At 36.6% G+C, this 20,337-nt stretch overlaps 1 protein-coding gene across 1 annotated transcript in view; it reads left to right on the forward strand.

The window, feature by feature from the left end:
- The window catches only part of EPHA6 (EPH receptor A6), a 185,006-nt gene that overhangs the window by 109,667 nt on the left and 55,002 nt on the right, over positions 1 to 20,337 (forward strand). Inside the window, exons 8-9 of the mRNA XM_015824276.1 lie at positions 9,534 to 9,590; positions 15,760 to 15,885. Coding sequence (XP_015679762.1) covers positions 9,534 to 9,590; positions 15,760 to 15,885 — 183 coding nt within the window. The remainder of the gene's footprint in view (positions 1 to 9,533; positions 9,591 to 15,759; positions 15,886 to 20,337) is intronic.

Raw genomic sequence — 20,337 nt, forward strand, 5'->3', positions numbered from 1 at the left:
TTTGCCATTAATTCTAATTCCAGTGTTTCCTTAGGATAGAGCAAAGATTTGCCCTTATTATCATTGCCAAGCAAAAGATAACAAATGGATGTTATATTAAAGGTCTTTCAAATGACAGTCTTGACCTTTTTTGAAAGCTATTGAATTCAAATATGTGCATTAGAATTATAGTACAGCAGCAAGCAATCTTGATTCCTATTTTTACAGCTGAGTTTATTTGGGCGGTAAAGTTCTACGTCTTTCTATCTGCATATCCTAAGGCTTTAATGTTCAAAATTTCATACATATTAAGCACACATCAATCAATGAACAATAAGGTGATAAAATATATATAATAGAAGTGACTTATATTTTCTTATTGGTTCAAGGTAACATATATTGACTTTTTCGAAGCATAGATTTCACTGAGTGTAATATGTATTTTTTATATGTATTTTCAATTATTTTAAAAAAGAACTGTTCTCAAGTATCTATGGATTGTCAAGTACAAGTCTGAATTTAAATTGTGGGTTTAGGTTTCAGAGCTTTTATCTTCCTCCCAGGAGCACTTTTTTACTCTGCTTCTGTGCAATCAATTTCCTGGTCCTTCTCACTCAGCCATGGTAGAATTTGTTGGACCAATTATGCTGAAAGGCTACACATAGTCTACTAACAACATTGGCCTTCTTCAAACTTTTTTCCTGGCTGCTGATAGAGAAAATCATCTTACTCATCTGCATGACTCACACTGGCTTTTCCACTCTGTGCAGGGACAATACCAACTCCAATAATCAATTTAGTGGTAGAAGCTTCAAAGAAAAGAAGACTAGTACAGGCATCATACAGTCACCAGATCGAGCCACAAGTGATCTAGGTGCAGCAGTAGCACCCAGTGGCACAAACAGGCACAAATCTCCATTGTGATTATGAAAGAGCTGTGTAGAATGGAGAAGCCAGCATGAGACACATGACCTGAGTAGGCCATTTTCTTCGATTATGTAAGTTGCTATTAAGTTAGTTGATTGAAAGAAAGTAGTTAAAGGGTTTTTTAAAAGAAAAACAGTGAAAATGGATAAAAACATAAACATTTCTTGTATATGGAGATTCTTAATCATCCAGGTCATGGTTGTCCCAAAGGTGCTTTTTCAAAAGACGCGGACTTTCTTTGTTTTTTTTCCCTCGAAGATATTTTGCTTCTCATCCAAGAAGCTTCTTCAGTTCTGACTGAATGGTGTGAGGAGGGGGGAATGGAAGGATTTATATTCCTTGCAGTCATCTGGTCATTACCATTCTCTTTGAGAGTTCTTGAGGCCACTTGGGGATTTATCTGTGCCCTCAGTGTCACCTGAATCATAGTGCAACTGGTTGTGGAACCTTGTTGGAACTGCTGAAAGGACTTTGTGTAAACAGGAGATAGGTGTTATCCTAACTCTCCCCCTCTGTTGAGACAGAGCTGTTCAGTTTTAACTAGATGGCCTCTTTCAAACATGAAAAAAGAGGGATCAAAGAGGGGTATGAATAGCAGTATGAATAAAAGGACAAAATCACCTTATTCAAATGCTAGAACACCTGTTTAAAAGTTATGAAAAAAAGTTGTCTGTAGATTGGCTACTATGTCATTTTAATCTCTCTGGTATTCTGTATTCCTTTTGTCTCTGCTGAGGCTTACTCCTGTTTTTCTTGCACAAATATATTCAAAAATATGTTTTTGCAGTGTATGTGCATATGTGTCTATCAAATTTTATTATTATAAAGTTTTTTACATTGCATGATATGTAACAGTTCACACATTAAACCATCTTACATCAGATCATTTCTATCATGTGTCCTGATAATCTTTATTTTATCATTTATAAAATAGGTAACTTTTTTATCTAGCAATTTTAGCTGTTTCAATGCAGGGATTATATCTTAAGACCTATCGCACTAAAATTTAATATAAGAATCATAATTATTCTACTGTATGAAGTGCCCAATTTAATGTCATAAGAAAAGGATTTTCTGCCATTTTTGTGGAACTATAATAATATTATGTCATTTAATATCTTTAATTTCACCTACTATCAAAATTATGCTTAGGAGTATCCAATCAAATTAGATCCCTATATGGAAAAAGAGGTGCCAAATGTTTAAGCTGTCTTTAGAAAAGGCTGAGGGACTATTGTGATGCATGTGGATAATTGAGAAGGCTAAAAAATGTCCAAAAGAAGTCAGTATGTGCTTCGATTATATCAGTGTTTCTCAACCTTGGCAGCTTGAAGATATGTGGACTTCAATTTTCAGAATTTCCCAGCCAGTTTGCTGGCTGAGGAATTCTGGAAATTGAAGTCCACACATCTTTTAGCTGCCAAGGTTGAGGAAACACTAAATTATATAAAGGCCTTTGATTATGCTGATTGCATCAAGCTGTGGAATATATTTAGAAAAAATGGGAGTTCCAAAATTTCTCATTATCCTCATGAGAAACTTGTATATACAGTTCAGGAAGCTACAGTATGGACAGAACATGGCAAAACAATGTGGCTCCAGGTTGGGAAAGAAGTCAGACAAGGCTACATACTTTCCTCTTATTTATTCAACCTATATGCTGAATTAAGGGCAGTTGGATTGCAAAAGGATGAGGTTTTAAAATTGGACAAAATACCTCAATAACATGCATTATGCTGATAACACTATGCTAATACAAAGGATCTGCAAGGAGTATTAATAAAGATCAAGGAGCAAAGTGAAAAATGGGACTAAAATTGAATAAAAAAGACCAAATTAATAACAATAGGTAGAACAACCAGCCCTAGAATTGATAATAAAGATATTGGAGTGACAGATGGCTTCTGTCTTTTAGGCTCAACCATCAACAGTAAAGGAAGAAGCAGTCAAGAAATACTCCTCACATAGCACATGGTAGAATAGCCAGGAAGACTTGGAAAAAATACTCTGATACTGCAATATGTCTCTTCATACATAGAACAGACTAATGCAAGCAATAGTATTCCCTATGCCTCTCTATGGAAGTGAAAGTTGGACTTTGAAGAATAAGAATAGAAACTGTATTGATGACTTTGAACTTTGGTGCTGAGGAAGACTCCTAAGGATACCAAGCCAAAGAAATAAATTGTTGGATCATTAAACAAACCAATCCATAGTTTTCAATAGAAGCACAAATGAGGTCAAATTATCCTTCTTTGGACAAATTATGTGAAGACCGGAATGCGGAAAAAGGTGGAAGGAAAGAGAAGAGGATTACAAGTATTAATGTGGATGGTCTGTTACACTGCCAATGGGTACTCTATTGGAAGACCTGAAAGATCAGATTAGGAACAGTTCATTATGGAGAAAAATCTATCTTTGTTGTTGCTAAAAATCAACACTGATTAGATGGCACATAATCAATCAATTTTAATTAAAGATAGCAATAACTGTAGAAAGGGGTGAATTCTCACTAAATGTATCCTTATTAGATATATTTTCCAGGAGAAATAAAGTTACAAAACAAAGGAGCTTTTAACAGAGAAGTCAACAATTGCCCAACAATGGAATAAGTGGGTTATTTCAAGAAATCCCTTTTTGACAACCATAGGTTATTATTTAAAGGTTATTATTTAAAGAGCCTGTCTAATGTGTGAATGTGAACACACCAAGAAGAATAGTCTATATTAGAGGTAATCTCTACTTGCAACCACAATGGCAGACTAATGCAAGCAATAGTATTTCCTATCACAGTCATATGCCGTGACAGTAAATTGTAAACTCATGTGACTGACGCAATTTTATGGCCTTTTTTGTAGCAGTTGTTAAATAAACACTGTAGTTGTTAAACAGTGATTAACAGGGGGTGGTAGCTATCAAAAATTCAGAACTAGGTCATAAGTACCCCAGGGGAAATCCATTGCAATTTTGAATAGTGACTAAGCAACAGATTGTAAGTCAAGGATCACTGTATAGTTCATTGGGAGGGGTATTGTCTTGACAGTTCATTCTTATTGTTATTTTGTTTTACATAACTTACACACATCTTTTATCATTCTGCATGAAATTGAATAGCATTGTCAACAATACAGTTGAACATGAGGGTAGGCAGGCTGGTAGGAAGATTGGGAATAGTAACAGGGAAATGTTGATAATAGCAAGAAGGAAGATTAGTAGCACTATCAGAGGCAGCTGTGGGTGTTCCTGAGAAGATGCAGGGGTGGGCTACAGGTGAAACACCTATGGCAACAGAGAAGAGATACCAAAAAGTTCAAGAAGGTGCATCCAAATGATAGATTCATTTAGGTACCATTCCTTCCCAATGAAACATAGCTCAAAATCTAATCTGATTCACAAATCTATTGGTTTGTTAATAAGATGACTGATGTAAAATTCTCCCTAGATCCTACTATAATTCATTGTGCCAACTTTTTAATACTGTAGAAAATATAAAGTGGTGGTGTGGCCCTGAACTTCATAATTTCACCAAATACTAAAAAATTATATTTCACTTTACAAAAGCAGCCAGGTGCAATTGTTCAGTAATTGTTTTTATTCCAGAATATTATATTTGTAATTTTACTCTAAGGAATCCATTAATGAGGTCATTATCAACAATGCAAACCACTGCCAAAAAAACCCCCTTGGTTAAATGAAAGTCATGAATCTTTTTAACAGCATTGCTTGATCCTTACAATTGAATATGCCTAATTCCCTCTTCTTTCATTATGGACTGGCAAAGCTGAGCAAGATTTAATTGCAGAACACTGCAATAATATTATCTGGGCTGCATCATTAGATATACCCAGGATAATATATAAGCAGTTATTGAAGACAGTTCTACCTCTTTAGGATTTCTTATATATGATGTTGAAAAAAAATGCTTCCGGTGCTTAATAACAGGAGTTAGTAGCTACTCACATGAAGTAGGAAGTGCAGCAAACACACAAAAAGTATTTAAGTTCTGAGGACAGAACACACTTGGGATTCATTCAACTTTTTTTTTTTCTTGTGAGCTCTTGTAATGAACTTCATTTGCTGAATTTAGGTCAATTACAGTTTTTGTTCATAAATAACTGGAATATTTATGCTTTAAAGCAGAGGTCCCCAACCTTTTTGGCACCAGGGAATGGTTTCATGGAAGACAATTTTTCCATGGACTGGGGGAGGGGGGAAGGGTTCAGGATAATTTAAGTGCATTATATTTATTCTAAATTGTCTAAATAAACAAACAAATAAACAATGCACTTTATTTCTATTATTATTACATTATATTAGATTAGACCAGTAACTCCAGCTAATTTTTGGGGTTGGGACTAATATAAGCCCTCTTCCGAAAGTAAGCCCCACTCAAGAGCCTACGGAGACAGATGGCCACTGATTCCATCTGGTTTCACCATAGACACAAGTGGGGGGAAGCTGCTAGTGCCTCTGCGATGAGGTGAAGCCAATGGGGGAGGGGGAATCTGACCCACAGTATACCAGTTCCTTACTGCTACCTGGCTTGTTCCGCAGCCTCATGGCAGTGGCATAGGGCGTGATGCGCGAGACAGCAAAGGGCTGTGGCTGGTGGCCACATGGGAGGTAAAATGGGGGGGATCCACCAAGCCTTATGGCAGCAGCATTGGGCATGACGCATGAGATGGCAAACGTTTGTGGCCGGCGGCAAACAGCCATATGCCACCTCGTGCATTGCTCCCAATGCTGCAGCCATGAGGCTGCAGAACAAGCCGGGCGGCAGTAAGGAACTGATATACCGGCACATGGGTCAGATGGGGGGATTCACCAAGCCTCATGGTAGCAGCCTTGGGCGCAATGCGCAAGGTAGCAAATGGCTGTTTGCCGCCGGCCACAAACGTTTGCCATCTCATGCGTCATGCCCAATGCTGCTGCCATAAGGCTTGGTGGATCCCCCCATTTGACCTCCCATGCCTATAGTAACCCTAACTCCCACTCCCCCCCAGCCCTAACGGGAGATGGGAAACCCTAGGAAAAAAATGGAAAAGTTTCCAAAGCAATTTGGAAACAAACGGGGGAGGGGAACCTGTTTTTTCACAAGTTTTCTGAGTTTTTCCCAGGCCTTCCCATCTCTAACCCACAATGCCTAACCCCAACGCTAACCCACACTCCACACAGGACAACCGCAATGCCTAACCCCAACGCTAACCCACACTCCACTCAAGGCAACCACAACCACAATGGTGATGTACAGCAACCATTTATTTATTCAATTTATTCAAAAACAGTCATGTCATCTTCTGAAATATCTTCACACTCTCCCAAACCCCAAATTCTGGCCTTCACCTCTTGAGACTCCAGTTCCTTTAGAACCATTGGCCCCAACCTCTCATGTCCAGCAATAGCAGTCTCCCTAAATGAGCACTTCTTTCCATGTAGCCTGCTCATAGTGCATTGGTAACACAGCTGTCAGTGATTTTATCCCAGGAATGCTTCACCAAAGTCACGACCTCTGACAGGCTAGGCTTCACAAAGTTCCCACGCTGATTTCTCTCCATTTGTGTTCAATGTAGTCACCGATTTCCCTGTGCAAGTGGTCCTTGAATGGCTTGTTTATTGCAATATCTAGAGTCTGGAGATAGGCAGTCATTCCTGCAGGAATCATTATTTGGTCGATTCCTCTCTCTCCATCTTTTGCATGGTGAGTGCTGGCTGAATCCCAGACTAGCAGATCTCTTTGCCCACCTCGCAAAACAAGTGGCAGCATTAAATCAACCCACTTCCTTATCATAGCTTGTGAGCACCAGGCTTTTCCAGTTTCAAGAACATAAATCCCTGAAACACGTTCAATTTTATCTCTCTTGCCCTTAGAAATGATTAGAGGTGGGACTTTTGCTCCATCCCGATGAATTGCCAAAATGCAGATAACACATGAACTTTCGTAACCAGTGGACGGAATGTAGATTGATGAGGCACCCCTCTGATCAACTGTTGTTTGAGATGCTTGGCCCATAAACACTGCAGTTTCATCCATGGCAAACATGTTGACAACTGGTACTTTGAAAAGTCGATGCCATCAACAAAGGACTTGAATGAAAGTGTATGTTTAATAAGTTCAGCATCCTGCAGCTTGAACAGTGTTGTTGATCTTCATATCACTGAAGGAAGCCATCCAACTAGTGTTGTGATGCTTTGAATTGTTCTGCGGATATTTCTAATTGTGGTGCCAGTGCAATGGCAAATGCTTGAATGTCAGCCCTGCGCATAACCAAAGCCTTTGCTCTCCTGTCAGCAATCCAGTCACAGATGTTGTGTTCAAGTTCAGGAAATAATGGCTGCCTACCTGCTCCACACTTTCACTTCCTGGCATTTCCCTCATCCACCTGTTGGCTGAGGTTATTGTACTCTGCTCACCATTTTTGGACCATACGGAGATCCAACTTGTTCTCTTTGCAGAAAGCTGTACGATTCTTGCCCCGAGAGTCCTCCACAATCCCTTTCTTGAATTCGACAGAATAGAGAATTGGCAAAAGTGGCTGCGGAACAAGTGGGGCAGGTTCCCCTTCACTTGGCCAGTGTCTTCCCTTTCATTCCCGAACCAGACTGCTAGCACTTTCAGCCACCTGGTCCTCTTTGTAGTTCTGCCCACAGAGCCACCAAAGCATCAGGTGGAGCGCTGGAGTCTCGGGGAGGGAGGGAGCTGAAGCAAGTGGGCATCCCATTTCTCCTTCATGATCCGCCACCGCCGCATGCAGGGAAACAAAAGAAGTTTGTGGGGGGGGAAAGATCAATCAATCAATTCCAACTTCGCGAGATCTTTTTTTTTTCGTGAGAAGTTGGAATTGATTGATTGACCTTTTTTTCCCCCACAAACTTCTTTTGTTTCTCTGCACATGGCAGCAGATTATGAAGGAGAAATGGGATGGGGCTGGAAGTCAGGTAAGCAAAGAAATGCAATTCCTGGGGAAAGCAAGGGCATCTGGCCGGTGGTGTGGCAAGCTCTCCAGCTCCATGGGGAAGGGGCAGCCACCATGGGTGCTGACGGCAGGCCGCCCACTCGCTTCAGCACCCTCCCTCCCCAAGGCTCCGGTGCTCCACCTGATGCTTTAGTCCTGGGCTGCTGCCTCCCCATTTACCTCTTAGGCGGGCCTGGCCAGGCCAGGAAGGTGGCCTCCCCGGATCCCTGAGGCAAAGCCCCCCCCCCGCTCCAGCTGGAGGAGCATCAGCCTGGCCGTTCCCACCTCGGCACCCTTCCTACCACCCCCCAGCACAGCCACCCCAGGGCTGCAGGGATATCAGTGCTTAAGCAATATGTTAACATATGGTTTTCTCTTTTCATTTCTTTATTTTTATTGTTGTAAGCCATCTAGAGTAGCCCCATGGTGAGATAGGTGGTAAATAAATTTAACAAATAAATAAAATAATTGTCACCAAATTTAAAAAACTTTAATTTAGTACATTTAATATATTTTAATAGCTGTTATAGAGGAGAATTTTAAAAAAACCTTATATACATTAAGATTTTCTCATTGTGGTAAAGGACCATTTATTCTATCATCCATGTTCCCTTGCACTACTCTTTTTATAAAAATGCACAATTATATTTTATAATCATTTAAATTAACTTTTTATCTATAGTATAGTTGCTACTCTCTAGCTAACATAGTGTTTTTTTTATGTGCTAAAAGTCTCTTTTATGGTTTGCAGAATTCAACATTTGATCGTAACGACAGTAGAGTTTCACCTGATTTTATTTTTGTTTGCATTCAATATATGTTTTGTTGTCTATTTTTGGAATTCTGATTGTTGAATGAAAAAAAAGATTATTTTTGTTATTGCTGCTGGATGAGCTAGGATAGGCATTTTTTCAGTTCTATAGCCAAAAATGGTGAAGGATACAAGAATGTGTTGAAATAACTATTTAGCTTAACTATTTGAAAATCTGTATGATAAAGTTGAAGAATGAATTTTATATTTGTGTAATAACTGCTCTATGCTCATTTCAGCCTACTTCTATGTGCATAAAGTCACAAGCAGCCAAGCAATGAGCATTCAATTCAGTATTTTTTTGGCTTATAGCATGCTACGCCTCGTTTGCCAGACTTAGAATGCTGCTGTCACAATGCCAGCAAAAAGCAAAATCAGTTTAAAGAATAATTTGAGTCCTAATGGAGCAGTCCTAACAGGTAGGAGGGAAAGATCTGACCAGGATATAAGGCTACAGCATAGGTGCCTACTGAGTGTTGGCCAGACTTTGGCAGCCAAACAGCACTGAGCAGTATCAGGCAGTAGAGTGAACGGTATGCATTTGACTGTGAACACAAAGTCCAGGAAGCAAGCAAGCATGATAGATGATTTCGTTAATTCTTATAGTCTTCTGACTTGCTTATCACTAAAATGGTGACCTAATTTCATCTTCTTCTGTTAGAGATTATTGTATATAAGGAATATCTTCTAAATATCTTTGGTGTTGATAGTTGATGTACAGAATTTCCCTATATTCTATCTTTGCCTTATCTTCTTTGAAACAGTTATAGGGGTCATTTTTGAAACCTCCTGATTTTTTAAATCTTTTGGGAAACTTTCTGTTACTGTTTCCATCTTTAATGTCTTTGCTGATGACATTGTAGTGCTGTTTCTTGTCTCTTCTAACAGTGAATTGAAGTTCTTTGTCATGGTCCTGACAGGTTTGTTTGTCTTGGCTTTGTCTTCTTTTGCCTTCTTGGCAATTTGCATCATGTGTTTGCTTTCTTCCATTTCTTGATTTTTGGCAATCTTTTTTCACATTCTTCCTTTACAACTTATTTGATTATATTTCAGAGTTCCTCTAGTTCCCTATCAGTGCATGACTTTAAAATAATTCCTGGTATTGAATTCAAAAATGATGACCACATTCTCAAGATCACGTTGCAGAAAGTGGTTGACTCTTTTCTTCCACTTTAGCTTAACTTAGAACTTGCAGGTGTGCAGTTTGTTATCTGCTTCGCTATCAGCTTCTGGCCATCTTTTTACTGTTCAACTTATTTATTCAACTTTCTTCTATCAATAATGTAGTCAAATTGATTTCAGTGTGCTTCATTTGATGAAGCTGATGTATATTAGTGTTATTTTGGTTGTTTGAAGAATGGTTAGTCATGAATAAATAGTGGAATGGCTGAACCTGTTTCTGAAGCTATTCAGTCCAATTATATTTTCTTTCTTACCATTGCCAACTTTAACTTGCTTTTCTATGTAGTGTTCTTGATAAAACACAGGACTGGCTTACCTTGCATTCTCCCACACAATCTTAGTCATTGTCACTAAAATTATCATTCACCTCCAACATCTTTCTATGCAATAGTGGTGAATATCTGTAGCTCGGGTATAGGATGAGGGTGAAGGTTCGTTCTCCGAGCCTATGTATTCCTCAGAATCCAAATCAACTGCACAGCCAACAGGAGACAGCATCAACCCACAACCAACCCACACAATGAAGATGTTACCTAGCCTGGTAATGAAACATTCAGAAACCAACCAACAAGCTCAGAGAATGAACCTTCACCCTCATCCTATACCAACATTTGGAAACCAACCCACAAGCTTGGAGAACGAACCTTCACCTACCTTCATCTTTCTATGTTGCTGCTGCCTGCTATATGCACCTCTTGCTTTATCTAGCAAGACCATTAGGTCTTGGGCAACCTTTTGGAAAATATACCGTCTTGGTGTACCTTCTCTATGTGCTTTCCTTGTCCCTCCCAAAAACATCTCTCCCTTTGAAGACAACCAAAGTCTCTCTTTATGGGGGGAAGGCTTGGTGGTGTTTTTTTTGTTGTTGTTATCTAAATATTTTCAAGCTATTACTAATGTGGCCCTGAATAGATTATTAAACAAGATAAAGGCCTGTATGTATAAAATCAAAGGTATGAATGCATCACTCTGAAGTGAAGTGAAGCAGATTATGTACAAAAAAAGGATAATGCTTAGGCAAGGAGGTTCAGCAATTCATCATCCATTTATTTGTTTCTAAATTTACATAAAGCTAACATTACTTTTTGTCACTGTGCCTAAGTAAACTTTAGAATATATAAATGAATTATATTTTAGTTGATTTTTCTTCCTGGGATTTTTTTTTTCATTTCTGTTAATCACTGCAAAATTGCATCTCATGAAGATGAAGGAACCTGCTTCTTTCCTGATTATAATGAGAGGCAGGTGTTGGCTGTCTCTGAGGAACAAACATGCAGTTCAGCTTGAAAATAATGGAAGCAGAAGCCAGAGGAAGCAAAATGTGTTATTAAACTTCCTGGCATTTCCTCTTCACCACCCCAACCCCCAATTAGAAGTGAACATCAGTACAAACTGCAACTGGGGTTTTCTAAAGTAATCAATAGGCAGACATTTTAGATGAATTTCTTCATTTTTAAAAAATAAGACTGATTAATAGGGTTTTCCCTGATATTTGGGAAGACTTACAAGTTGTCTCATAAGCTGCTGCCATGCTTGATAACACTGTAAGATTTGTAGAGAGTCACATTTTGTTCATTCCTTCATTTGTCCAATCATGATTCCACTTGAGAAGAATTTCATAGGTATAAAAAGCCTTGTACCATATGCCTATTAATATTAAGCAGAGAGAAACCATACAACTTATTATCCCTTTATTTGCTACAGTTAATGTAATCATCCATTAATATTATAGGTTTGTTTGATTTTTTTTTACAACCATAAAATGGCACCTTTCCCATTTTCCTAATTTCTTATTGGTTTTTCTAAATACTTCTGGCACTAAAATTAGAATGTGGCTGTTTATACACAAATATATTCTATTGGGTTCAGGGGGGATAACTTTCTAATACATTTTGATAAGTGTTGCTGGATAGTGGTAGATAAAATAGGATAGTTTTTGGCATCTACAACAAAAAGAAAGTAGTGTGACATTCATTATGCTGCCAATGATGTCATCATGTAGCTACAATTCGAATGCTATTAAATGTGAAATATTTATACTCTGTGACTTTTAAGGCTATCAGCTGATCAACTAAACATAAACATTCTGTAGACAAAGAAAGAGTTCCCAGGAACCTAGGAAACTGCCTTTTAATGAGTCAGATGATTGATTTCAGAGAGTGCCATATTATCTACTCTTAGCCAGAAGTAAATGTCTACTTAATAAAATTTATCCTTGAGCCTTCTAAAAGAAATGGCTAAAGGTTATATAGTAAGGGAAAATAATCCAGATTCCCTTCTCTCCATTCTTCACACGCTAATTATTTTACCCTACCTAATATGACTGGTGCAGAAATGTAAGTGTCAAAAAAGATGGATGGCTGGTGTGACGTGAGCAAGTACTCAATAGTCTGGCCTTATACATGCATATTGTGCAGATACAATTACAGTGGATTAATCTTTCAGATCTTCCTTAGGACTATCATAACTGTATATTTACATTTTCTATATTTCATGCTACCCTCTGGTAGCTGTCTAGATATTTGAAGATCGGAAATGGTAGTGTTATAATATTCCTTTTAATTAGCCCATAGTTTTCTATACCAAGTTCTTTGTGATAATCAAAAGAGACAGCTAGGAACTGCTTGGTGAAGCTTCACCAGCACACCCAAGAAAGACAATAACTTAGTCTCACAATATTCTTAATGAACTTGATCAATGAAGGCTATTAAGATTATCAATGAAGGCTATTAAGATTATGCCAAACAGAGATCAACTGACCCTGTCAACTGATCTCCAGCATGTTAGATTCAGTCCAAAACAGATTTGATTTTACACAAGATGGAATAAATCCCACCAAATCAGCAACAGCCATATTTTTTTTAGTTTAAGGGGAAACACAGTGCTCTGGCTCATAGAGATTGATTTTGGCTTTGAAAACTCAAAATAGGGTGGAGTCTCAATTAATAAAAAGAATCAATTTAAATTCAAAATAAGTACCTTATGTTTTTCTAGGAATAAAAGGTTCTTTTCTAATTTCTCTCTTTGTGGAGAAGACAACGATGTAATTTCATCACATCTACCCATAATTGTCAGGAAAAAAATATGAGTAGAGGTCTATGAATAAAAGATTAGATTGAACAAAGAATCAAAATAGTCAAGAGTGAAGTCCGGAATTAAGACTGATGATCCAGAGTTCAAATTCTCCAAAAATATACTCTAATTAATGAAATTTCAAAGCCCATCTGACATTCCATGCCTTTCATCTTTTGGTTTTAAACCAGGGAATCTTTCTCTTCTTCACCAAAGTAATTTCTGATATATGAATTACAGAAAAATATCATGAACTTCAGTATTTGATTAAACACAGATCTTTGTCACAGGGCAGATTTATCTTTACTAATAAGGGAACAACCAATCACATCTTCAGCCAGACATCTTTGCCAACGCACTGCAATCCAGATCTGAACTGATGAAATAAGCTTCAGAAGCAGCCAGGAACAATGTGACAAACAAGCAGTTTAGACTGTAATGTAAATTACCCTTAATGTGGAATTTTGTTCCCATGTCTCCTCTTAACCATGTTTTTGGTTAAGACATAGACATCTAATATTGAATAGAAGGTTTTAAATCTGTGCATTCCAGCATTTTCCTACATTGATTATCGTCCTTTGTGCTTCAATAACACTGGAATGTGAGTCTTACAGGAGTTTGCTGTTATATTCTTTCTTTATTTCTTTATTTCTTTCATTTGATTTATACTGCCTACCGAGGTCTCTTGGTGATTTACAATTGTAAAACATCAAATCACAATTAATCCAGTCATGATAAAATTAAAATCAATAATTAAAAATTGCTAAAAGGCTTTTGTAAAATGAATAAAGAGATTAAGCCATTTAACTTAGTGAATGGGTTACAAAGAATTGTGGCAGATAAAGAGAAAAAACTCAATACATGATGAGATGAGCCTATGGCACTGTAGCCTGCTAATATGATCTCAGTGATCAGGGGTATGAGTTTACATAGAAAGATGTATTCTTCCACTTAACTAGCACTTTTTTTTTTTGCTAAAACAAATTAGAAACAGGTGCAATGCTATATTTTCACTACAGCATAGAGTGGTTTCTTAGAAATCAACCTCGTTGCTAAATTTGACATTAATTGAGGTATTCATGTTAAATACAAAAGTCATATAAAGTGTGCTATGGTACTCATATCTAAAAGTTACCAGCATGTGGCTCACAGTATTAAGGTTATTTTGTTGCAGGAAAAGACACACTGTTGTAGCAACCAAACCTGGTAAAGGGTACTCCTGATTCTTGCAACCAGAGAGACAGTTGAATCCAGAAACAGCCCTATGTGAACATCTGTTCTTTCTAGGACAATTGTAGCCCAGTTCAGAAGAGCAATGTCTATTACCTCTGTGGAATACACACATTCACAATGAACACCTCTGACATGTCTGGATTCAGTTTCAATTTGCTATCCCTTTTTCAACCCACTACTAAATATAAACCAGGCAATCAGGGAAATTAAGGTATCTCTAATAACCTGCCACCTAGAAGTTACAAACCAAATTGGGTAAAGATCTGATGGATAAGTGATGGAATTTACTGCTCCAAATAATCAGCCTATATCTTTGGCAATCACAAATCGCAAATTGATTCAGTCTAACAAAATGAGTCACCAAATCCTCCTATAATTAACTCTCCATCAATGGTGGTATCCAGACTGAACCAAATGTGAGAGGTTTTATTTGCAAAAAATAAAAAACAAAAAAGTCATTAAAAGCATAACAGCAAGCATCTGAAAGTTTTGTAATGAAACTCTGGGAAGTAGACAAGGAGAGTTAAATCCTACACGGTAAGAAGGCTGTGAACTTGCAGTTTCCTTATATAGTATGTACAATGGGGGGGACTATTTTTCTGCTCAAATTATCATTGGCAATGTCTCCAAATAAATGTTATACAGTGTCATATTAGATTTGAATTTTTTCAAAGTGTTTCCAAAATTCCAAATACAGAATATTTGGAAATCCCTATGACTGATAGTAATAATTAAATTCAAATAAGGCATACATAATTATGGCTTTCTGTATTTTTCACTCAACTCAAATAGTCAGGCAAAGATTATTTTCATGGTTTACTATCCATGACTTTTCAATATGTACAAAACTGTATACTGTTTTTCATTAGCAGACCTTATTAATACTTTGATGTTTGCTGAATCTATGAACTCTTCTGATTATTATTGTTCCAACCTGTTACAGTATGATGGAACAATAAGAAGATTTCCTGGTTTCTCATAATATCCAAGTATTGGTTAGAAATTGGTATTTTAAACCAAATTGAAAATGTAGTTTACAATCACTGAAAATGTTCTGACTTTGCCTGTTTAACAGATTTATCTATAAGAAAAAAAAGACGGTGGTAAACATTGGAGAGGTTTTAATAAATGTCATCTACAATAGTGAATTCATACATTGCATCAAATGAACATTTATTGGCTTGCTTTAGCCTAATAAAATCTGTCAGCAGTGCTAGCATGATTGGTAAACCATGGTTTCTTGCCTAGCATTATGTGATTTTTCATTTTTATTTATGTTAATAAATTTTACAGGAAGAAATAGAAAAAAACAAAAAATGGAAAATAAAATAAATGAAAAACTACAAAATATAGTTAACCAAGCTGATAACAGTAAAAGATGTTTCTCCAAATCTCACATTTTCCTCAATTAAAATGTGGCACCAAAATGAAACTTAATCCTTGGAGTAATATCTGTTTGACAGACATGAGCTGATTATACAACTGGTTGTAAATTAATAATTAAACTTTCATATTTTCATGCTCTGTCTCTGTTGGAAACAGTTTCTTTTCAGCAACCAAAATCACTGCCTATAATTAATGACAATTTTTATCTTTCATAAGGACCATTCCCGGCCATTGGGTTCCAGTCTCTTTGCCCAAGATTCCTGAGGGAAGGATTCTTAAATAACATTGCAGCCCCACATCCTTTGTCAGGGGGAGGATCTTTACCCTCCAGGATTTTCTCCGGTAGGTATTTGATATAAATCTTCAAAGCACCCATTTTTAAGATATTTAGGGTCATGAGACCAGACGAAGGGGACAAATATACTTTTTTGCAGGCATTTTGTATGTCACTTTTGTTACAGATTAGACAAATATACCTAGGTTCTACATCAAAGTGAGAAAAAAAGTGCATAAAATCCAAATTAGTATTTTAAAAAAGAACGGCAATTTTTTCTTTGTTTTAAACAAATTAATATGATGCAGTTAAAAAAGCTGTCTAGACAGCTAGAGGCTTATCTACATCTATTATGACATAGCACTTTGATGTCACAAGTGATACTGATTGAAGATTTTACATTGGTCTGTGTAATATGGCTGTATAAAAGTAGTACAGATAGTACTTGACTTACAATCATTCATTTAGTGACAATTTGGAATTACAACAGCACTAGCAAAAGTGACTTATGACCAGTTTTCACACTTATGATCGTTGTAGTATCCCTGTGACCACGTGACCAAAATTTGGGCGATTGGCAACTGGCATGTATTTATGACAGTTGCACCCTCCCGGGATCATATGTAACCTTCCAAGACAGCTTCAGATAAGCAAAGCCAATGGGAGAAGCTAGATTCATTTAATGACCACATGAATACTTAACAAGTACAGTGATTCACTTAACAACTGTGGTAAAAAAAAGTAGTAAAATGGGACAAAACTCAAGTAACAATTGTCTTGCTTAGCAACAGAAATTTTGGGCTCAGTTGTAGTTGTAATTTGAGGACTACCTGTATGTTCAGCTTCTTCTAAGAACGAAACACTAGAATTGCTCAGCATTCTGGATTCAATTAAAAAAGATATTTCTGAGCACCCAATGGCACAAACACTGCCTCTAAAGCACCTATGTCTTCTCCTGCAATGACCCTATGAAATATTATCTATAGCGATTGGGTTTCTTTACCACTTTAAGAACTAATCAGAGAATCCTTCAAGGCATTATATATTAATGTATGTGAACAGTTGCTTAATAACAGAAAAGAATTAAAAAGGAAGGCAGATTCCCAAATATATCCAGGAGCATTTTTATTTTCTTTACTATATGTGGATTGCATCTATACGGTATAAACTAGCATTTATGTTTAAAGTGAATTAAAAAATGAAAAAATATTCAGTGTCTATCATAATAGACCAATGTTCCTTTCCCAGTGTACTACAATAGTGAAATATAACAATTTTCTTGAAAAGTTCTGTTTTTTCACACTAGCCTCATATGCCATTTAAAAATAACATCATTAACCCTTTCCTGGCAATTGTATTTCATAATTATACTTCAGAATAGAATGTTACATTAATAAATGCTCATCACCAAACAAAATTCTTTTTTTTTTGGTACTTTCAGATGATAATGCAAGTTTTTTTTAAAAAAAAGTTTTTAAAAAGTCTTACCTCCTGGTGATTAAGTGTCTTGGCAACACTTTTTGGAAGTGTCTGCCATTGCCTTCTTCCTAGATCTAACTGAGAGTGACTGTCCAGATTCATCTAAATGGCATACGTGCCTAAGATAGCACTAAAATTCATTGTCTCCTGGTTCTAGACCGGCTCCTTCGGCCAATGTACCAAATGGAAAGCAAGTCAATATATCATTTTAAATGAAATGTCTTCATGAGGAATCATTAGGAGCATGGCCACATATGTGCAACCAGGAAAAGGCCATTGAAATCTCAGTCTGTAACTGTAGATAATGTTCCTGGATACATGTGGTTATATGGCCCAGATTGAGGCGCTTAAATAATATGCAAACTTCCTCCAAATCTAGCTGCTATAAAATTATTAAATATAGAAATAGTGGTTAAATTTAATGTTGATAACTTTATAACAAATCAAATTTAGTTTTTAATCTGGCCGTTTCTATTTCTTGATTGTGGCTCTGCAAACTTTGGAAAATTCTCCAGGCATATCATTCAAAGACCTAAAAATGTTGCATACTTTTACACTTGCAAACAATTCTTGTTTTCCTCACATCCACATACCACTTTATATATACTGCTCACAAAAATAAAGGGAACATTTTACCATGGAACTGAAGGGGTTTGCGTTCCCTTTATTTTTGTGAGCAGTATATTATCTTCTGTCCTTTAAATTTCTCATCTTTCTTTTTTTCAGATCTCATTAACTCCACCCATCTGTCACTTTCTCAGCCTCTCCTTTTCTGCTAAGTTATTAACCTTTCTAGTCACCACCTTTAAAGCGCTCCATGGCATCGGTCCTGGCTATCTCCGAGACCGCCTTCTGCCGCAGATTCCCTCCCACAGGCCGGTACGCTCCCACAGAGCGGGCCTCCTCAGGGTGCCGTCGGCCAAGCAATGTCGGCTGGCGACCCCCAGGGGGAGGGCCTTCTCTGTGGGTGCCCCCACCCTCTGGAACGAACNACAAGCGGGCCTGACCTAGGGTGAGTTTTAAATAGGGACAATTTTTAACGATTTTAAAGAGCCACAGCTACCAATATTTGGGTTTTAATTGGTTTTTAGTAGGGGAAATTTTTTGTATGATGTTTTAATATGCTGTGAGCCGCCCTGAGTCCCATGGGGAGAAGGGCGGCATATAAATCTTGTTAAATAAATAAAATAAAATAATTATTTTGTCATTTCATTTTCATTGCTATCCTAATGCAGATTAGAAATATTTTGATTCCCTTTCTTTGGAACTATTAGAATCAATGGAACACAGTTAGCTAGATTTAATTTGAGGCTAAAATGTTTGGATCTTTGTTCTTAATTCCTCTTTATGTTTTTTCTGCATAGCATGAAAACAAGAACAGTGATTTGGCAAGTTCAGAACAGACTAATAATTAGTTGGCCCATCATTTAGTCAAATTTAGAATAAACCCATTGAAATGGAACTTCACTTACTTCTAGCTTACCAAAAAAAGCCTGTTCAGTATATTATAATGGATTTCTAGTTGTACAATATAATTTCATCTTTCTATACTATGTGCAGCATCCTGAAAAAAATCTGCCTTGGCTTCTCCATTAGTTTTATGAAGCAGATTAGCAAGCATACAGATATATATAGTGGAAGTCAGACTATCACATTGTACTGTGCCATTTGTACTTAATTGGATTTTTAAAATTCAAAATCCTATTTATCTTAATTGATATATCCCAAGCAGGACTTCAACAAATCCTCTATCTTGCCATAGAACAGGCATATCAAACTCACAATGTCACACAACGTATCGTGACTTTTCCCCCATTGCCAGCAATGGGGTGGGTGCGGTTTTGGCGTGATGCATCCGGCCTGCAGGTTGGCAATTTGACATGCCTGCCATAAAAACATCATGTCTAATTCTTTTTTTAATAATATTTTTATTAATTTTCTAATTTTACATTTAGGTATTTAAAAAGCAACGTGGTGGCTGGGTTAATCAATACTTCAGTAATATACAAAAATCTTTAGTACAAATCTCAAACTACAACCTCAAATATTTCCTCTCTTTTTCCCTTAATATCTACTATCTCATATTTAAGCTAATACAGTTCTTATTATATCAACTAAATAAAAACATCATTATTACATTTATCAATAAATTTTTAGCTTGTACATATCTTAATTACTTTTACATTCAATCAATGTCCTGTTATTGGTTTTTCCCAATTTTTAGTTTCCCATCAATATTCAAATTTAACATTTGATATTTAAAATTTCCAGGTTTTAGGTAACCAAAGTTTCCTTTATCTCAATACACATCTTATCTATTTGGGTATAATCTTGTTCTATTTCCTAAAAGTTATCTATGTCCCCCCCATCTTACATCATCTAATTAATAATACAGTATCCTCTTTAATAAATCAAAGCCCATTATATATATTATCTGAGTTAATCAATAAATCAAACATATTCATAATATTTTTTTTCTTTTGAGTCTAATTTTTAAGTATTAAACAAATAGTATCCTTATTTTCAATTAATTTCCAAATGTTTTAAATTTAATGACCAAAATTTCCCTTATCTCAACTTCTCCCTTTGACCCTCTAATTAGTGATATGAAATCCCCTCTGATAAATCAAAACCCCAATTTTCTTCAGCCTTATTCTGGCTTGCTTTCTTTGCCAACTAGTCTTTCATGCCAATGCTTTTAAATCATCAAATAGATCTCCCTCTATTATTATATATATTATTTGGAATAAGAGAGACCATTTAGTTGTCATTTGTTTGGGAAGGGCTAGCCCATTTGTATTTCTTAAATCATCTCCCTATTATTCCAAATCCCCATAATTGTCCTGGTGTGTTTATCTTCCATTCAGTCTGTTCTTCTTGCTCCTCAAATTTCTCAAATTTCAAATTTCTTCTGATTTCTATAGAATCATGTTAACATTTCAAATAACATTTAGATTTCTTATGTTATAAGTCTTCATACCTGCTATTTCAGAGACCACATATGGGAAGGCATTAGGAGCATTAGGAGGATAAATGCAAAA

Source organism: Protobothrops mucrosquamatus, unplaced genomic scaffold, assembly GCF_001527695.2.
Source record: "Protobothrops mucrosquamatus isolate PMUCROS unplaced genomic scaffold, P.Mucros_1.0 scaffold2178, whole genome shotgun sequence".
NCBI classification, from domain to species: domain Eukaryota; kingdom Metazoa; phylum Chordata; class Lepidosauria; order Squamata; family Viperidae; genus Protobothrops; species Protobothrops mucrosquamatus.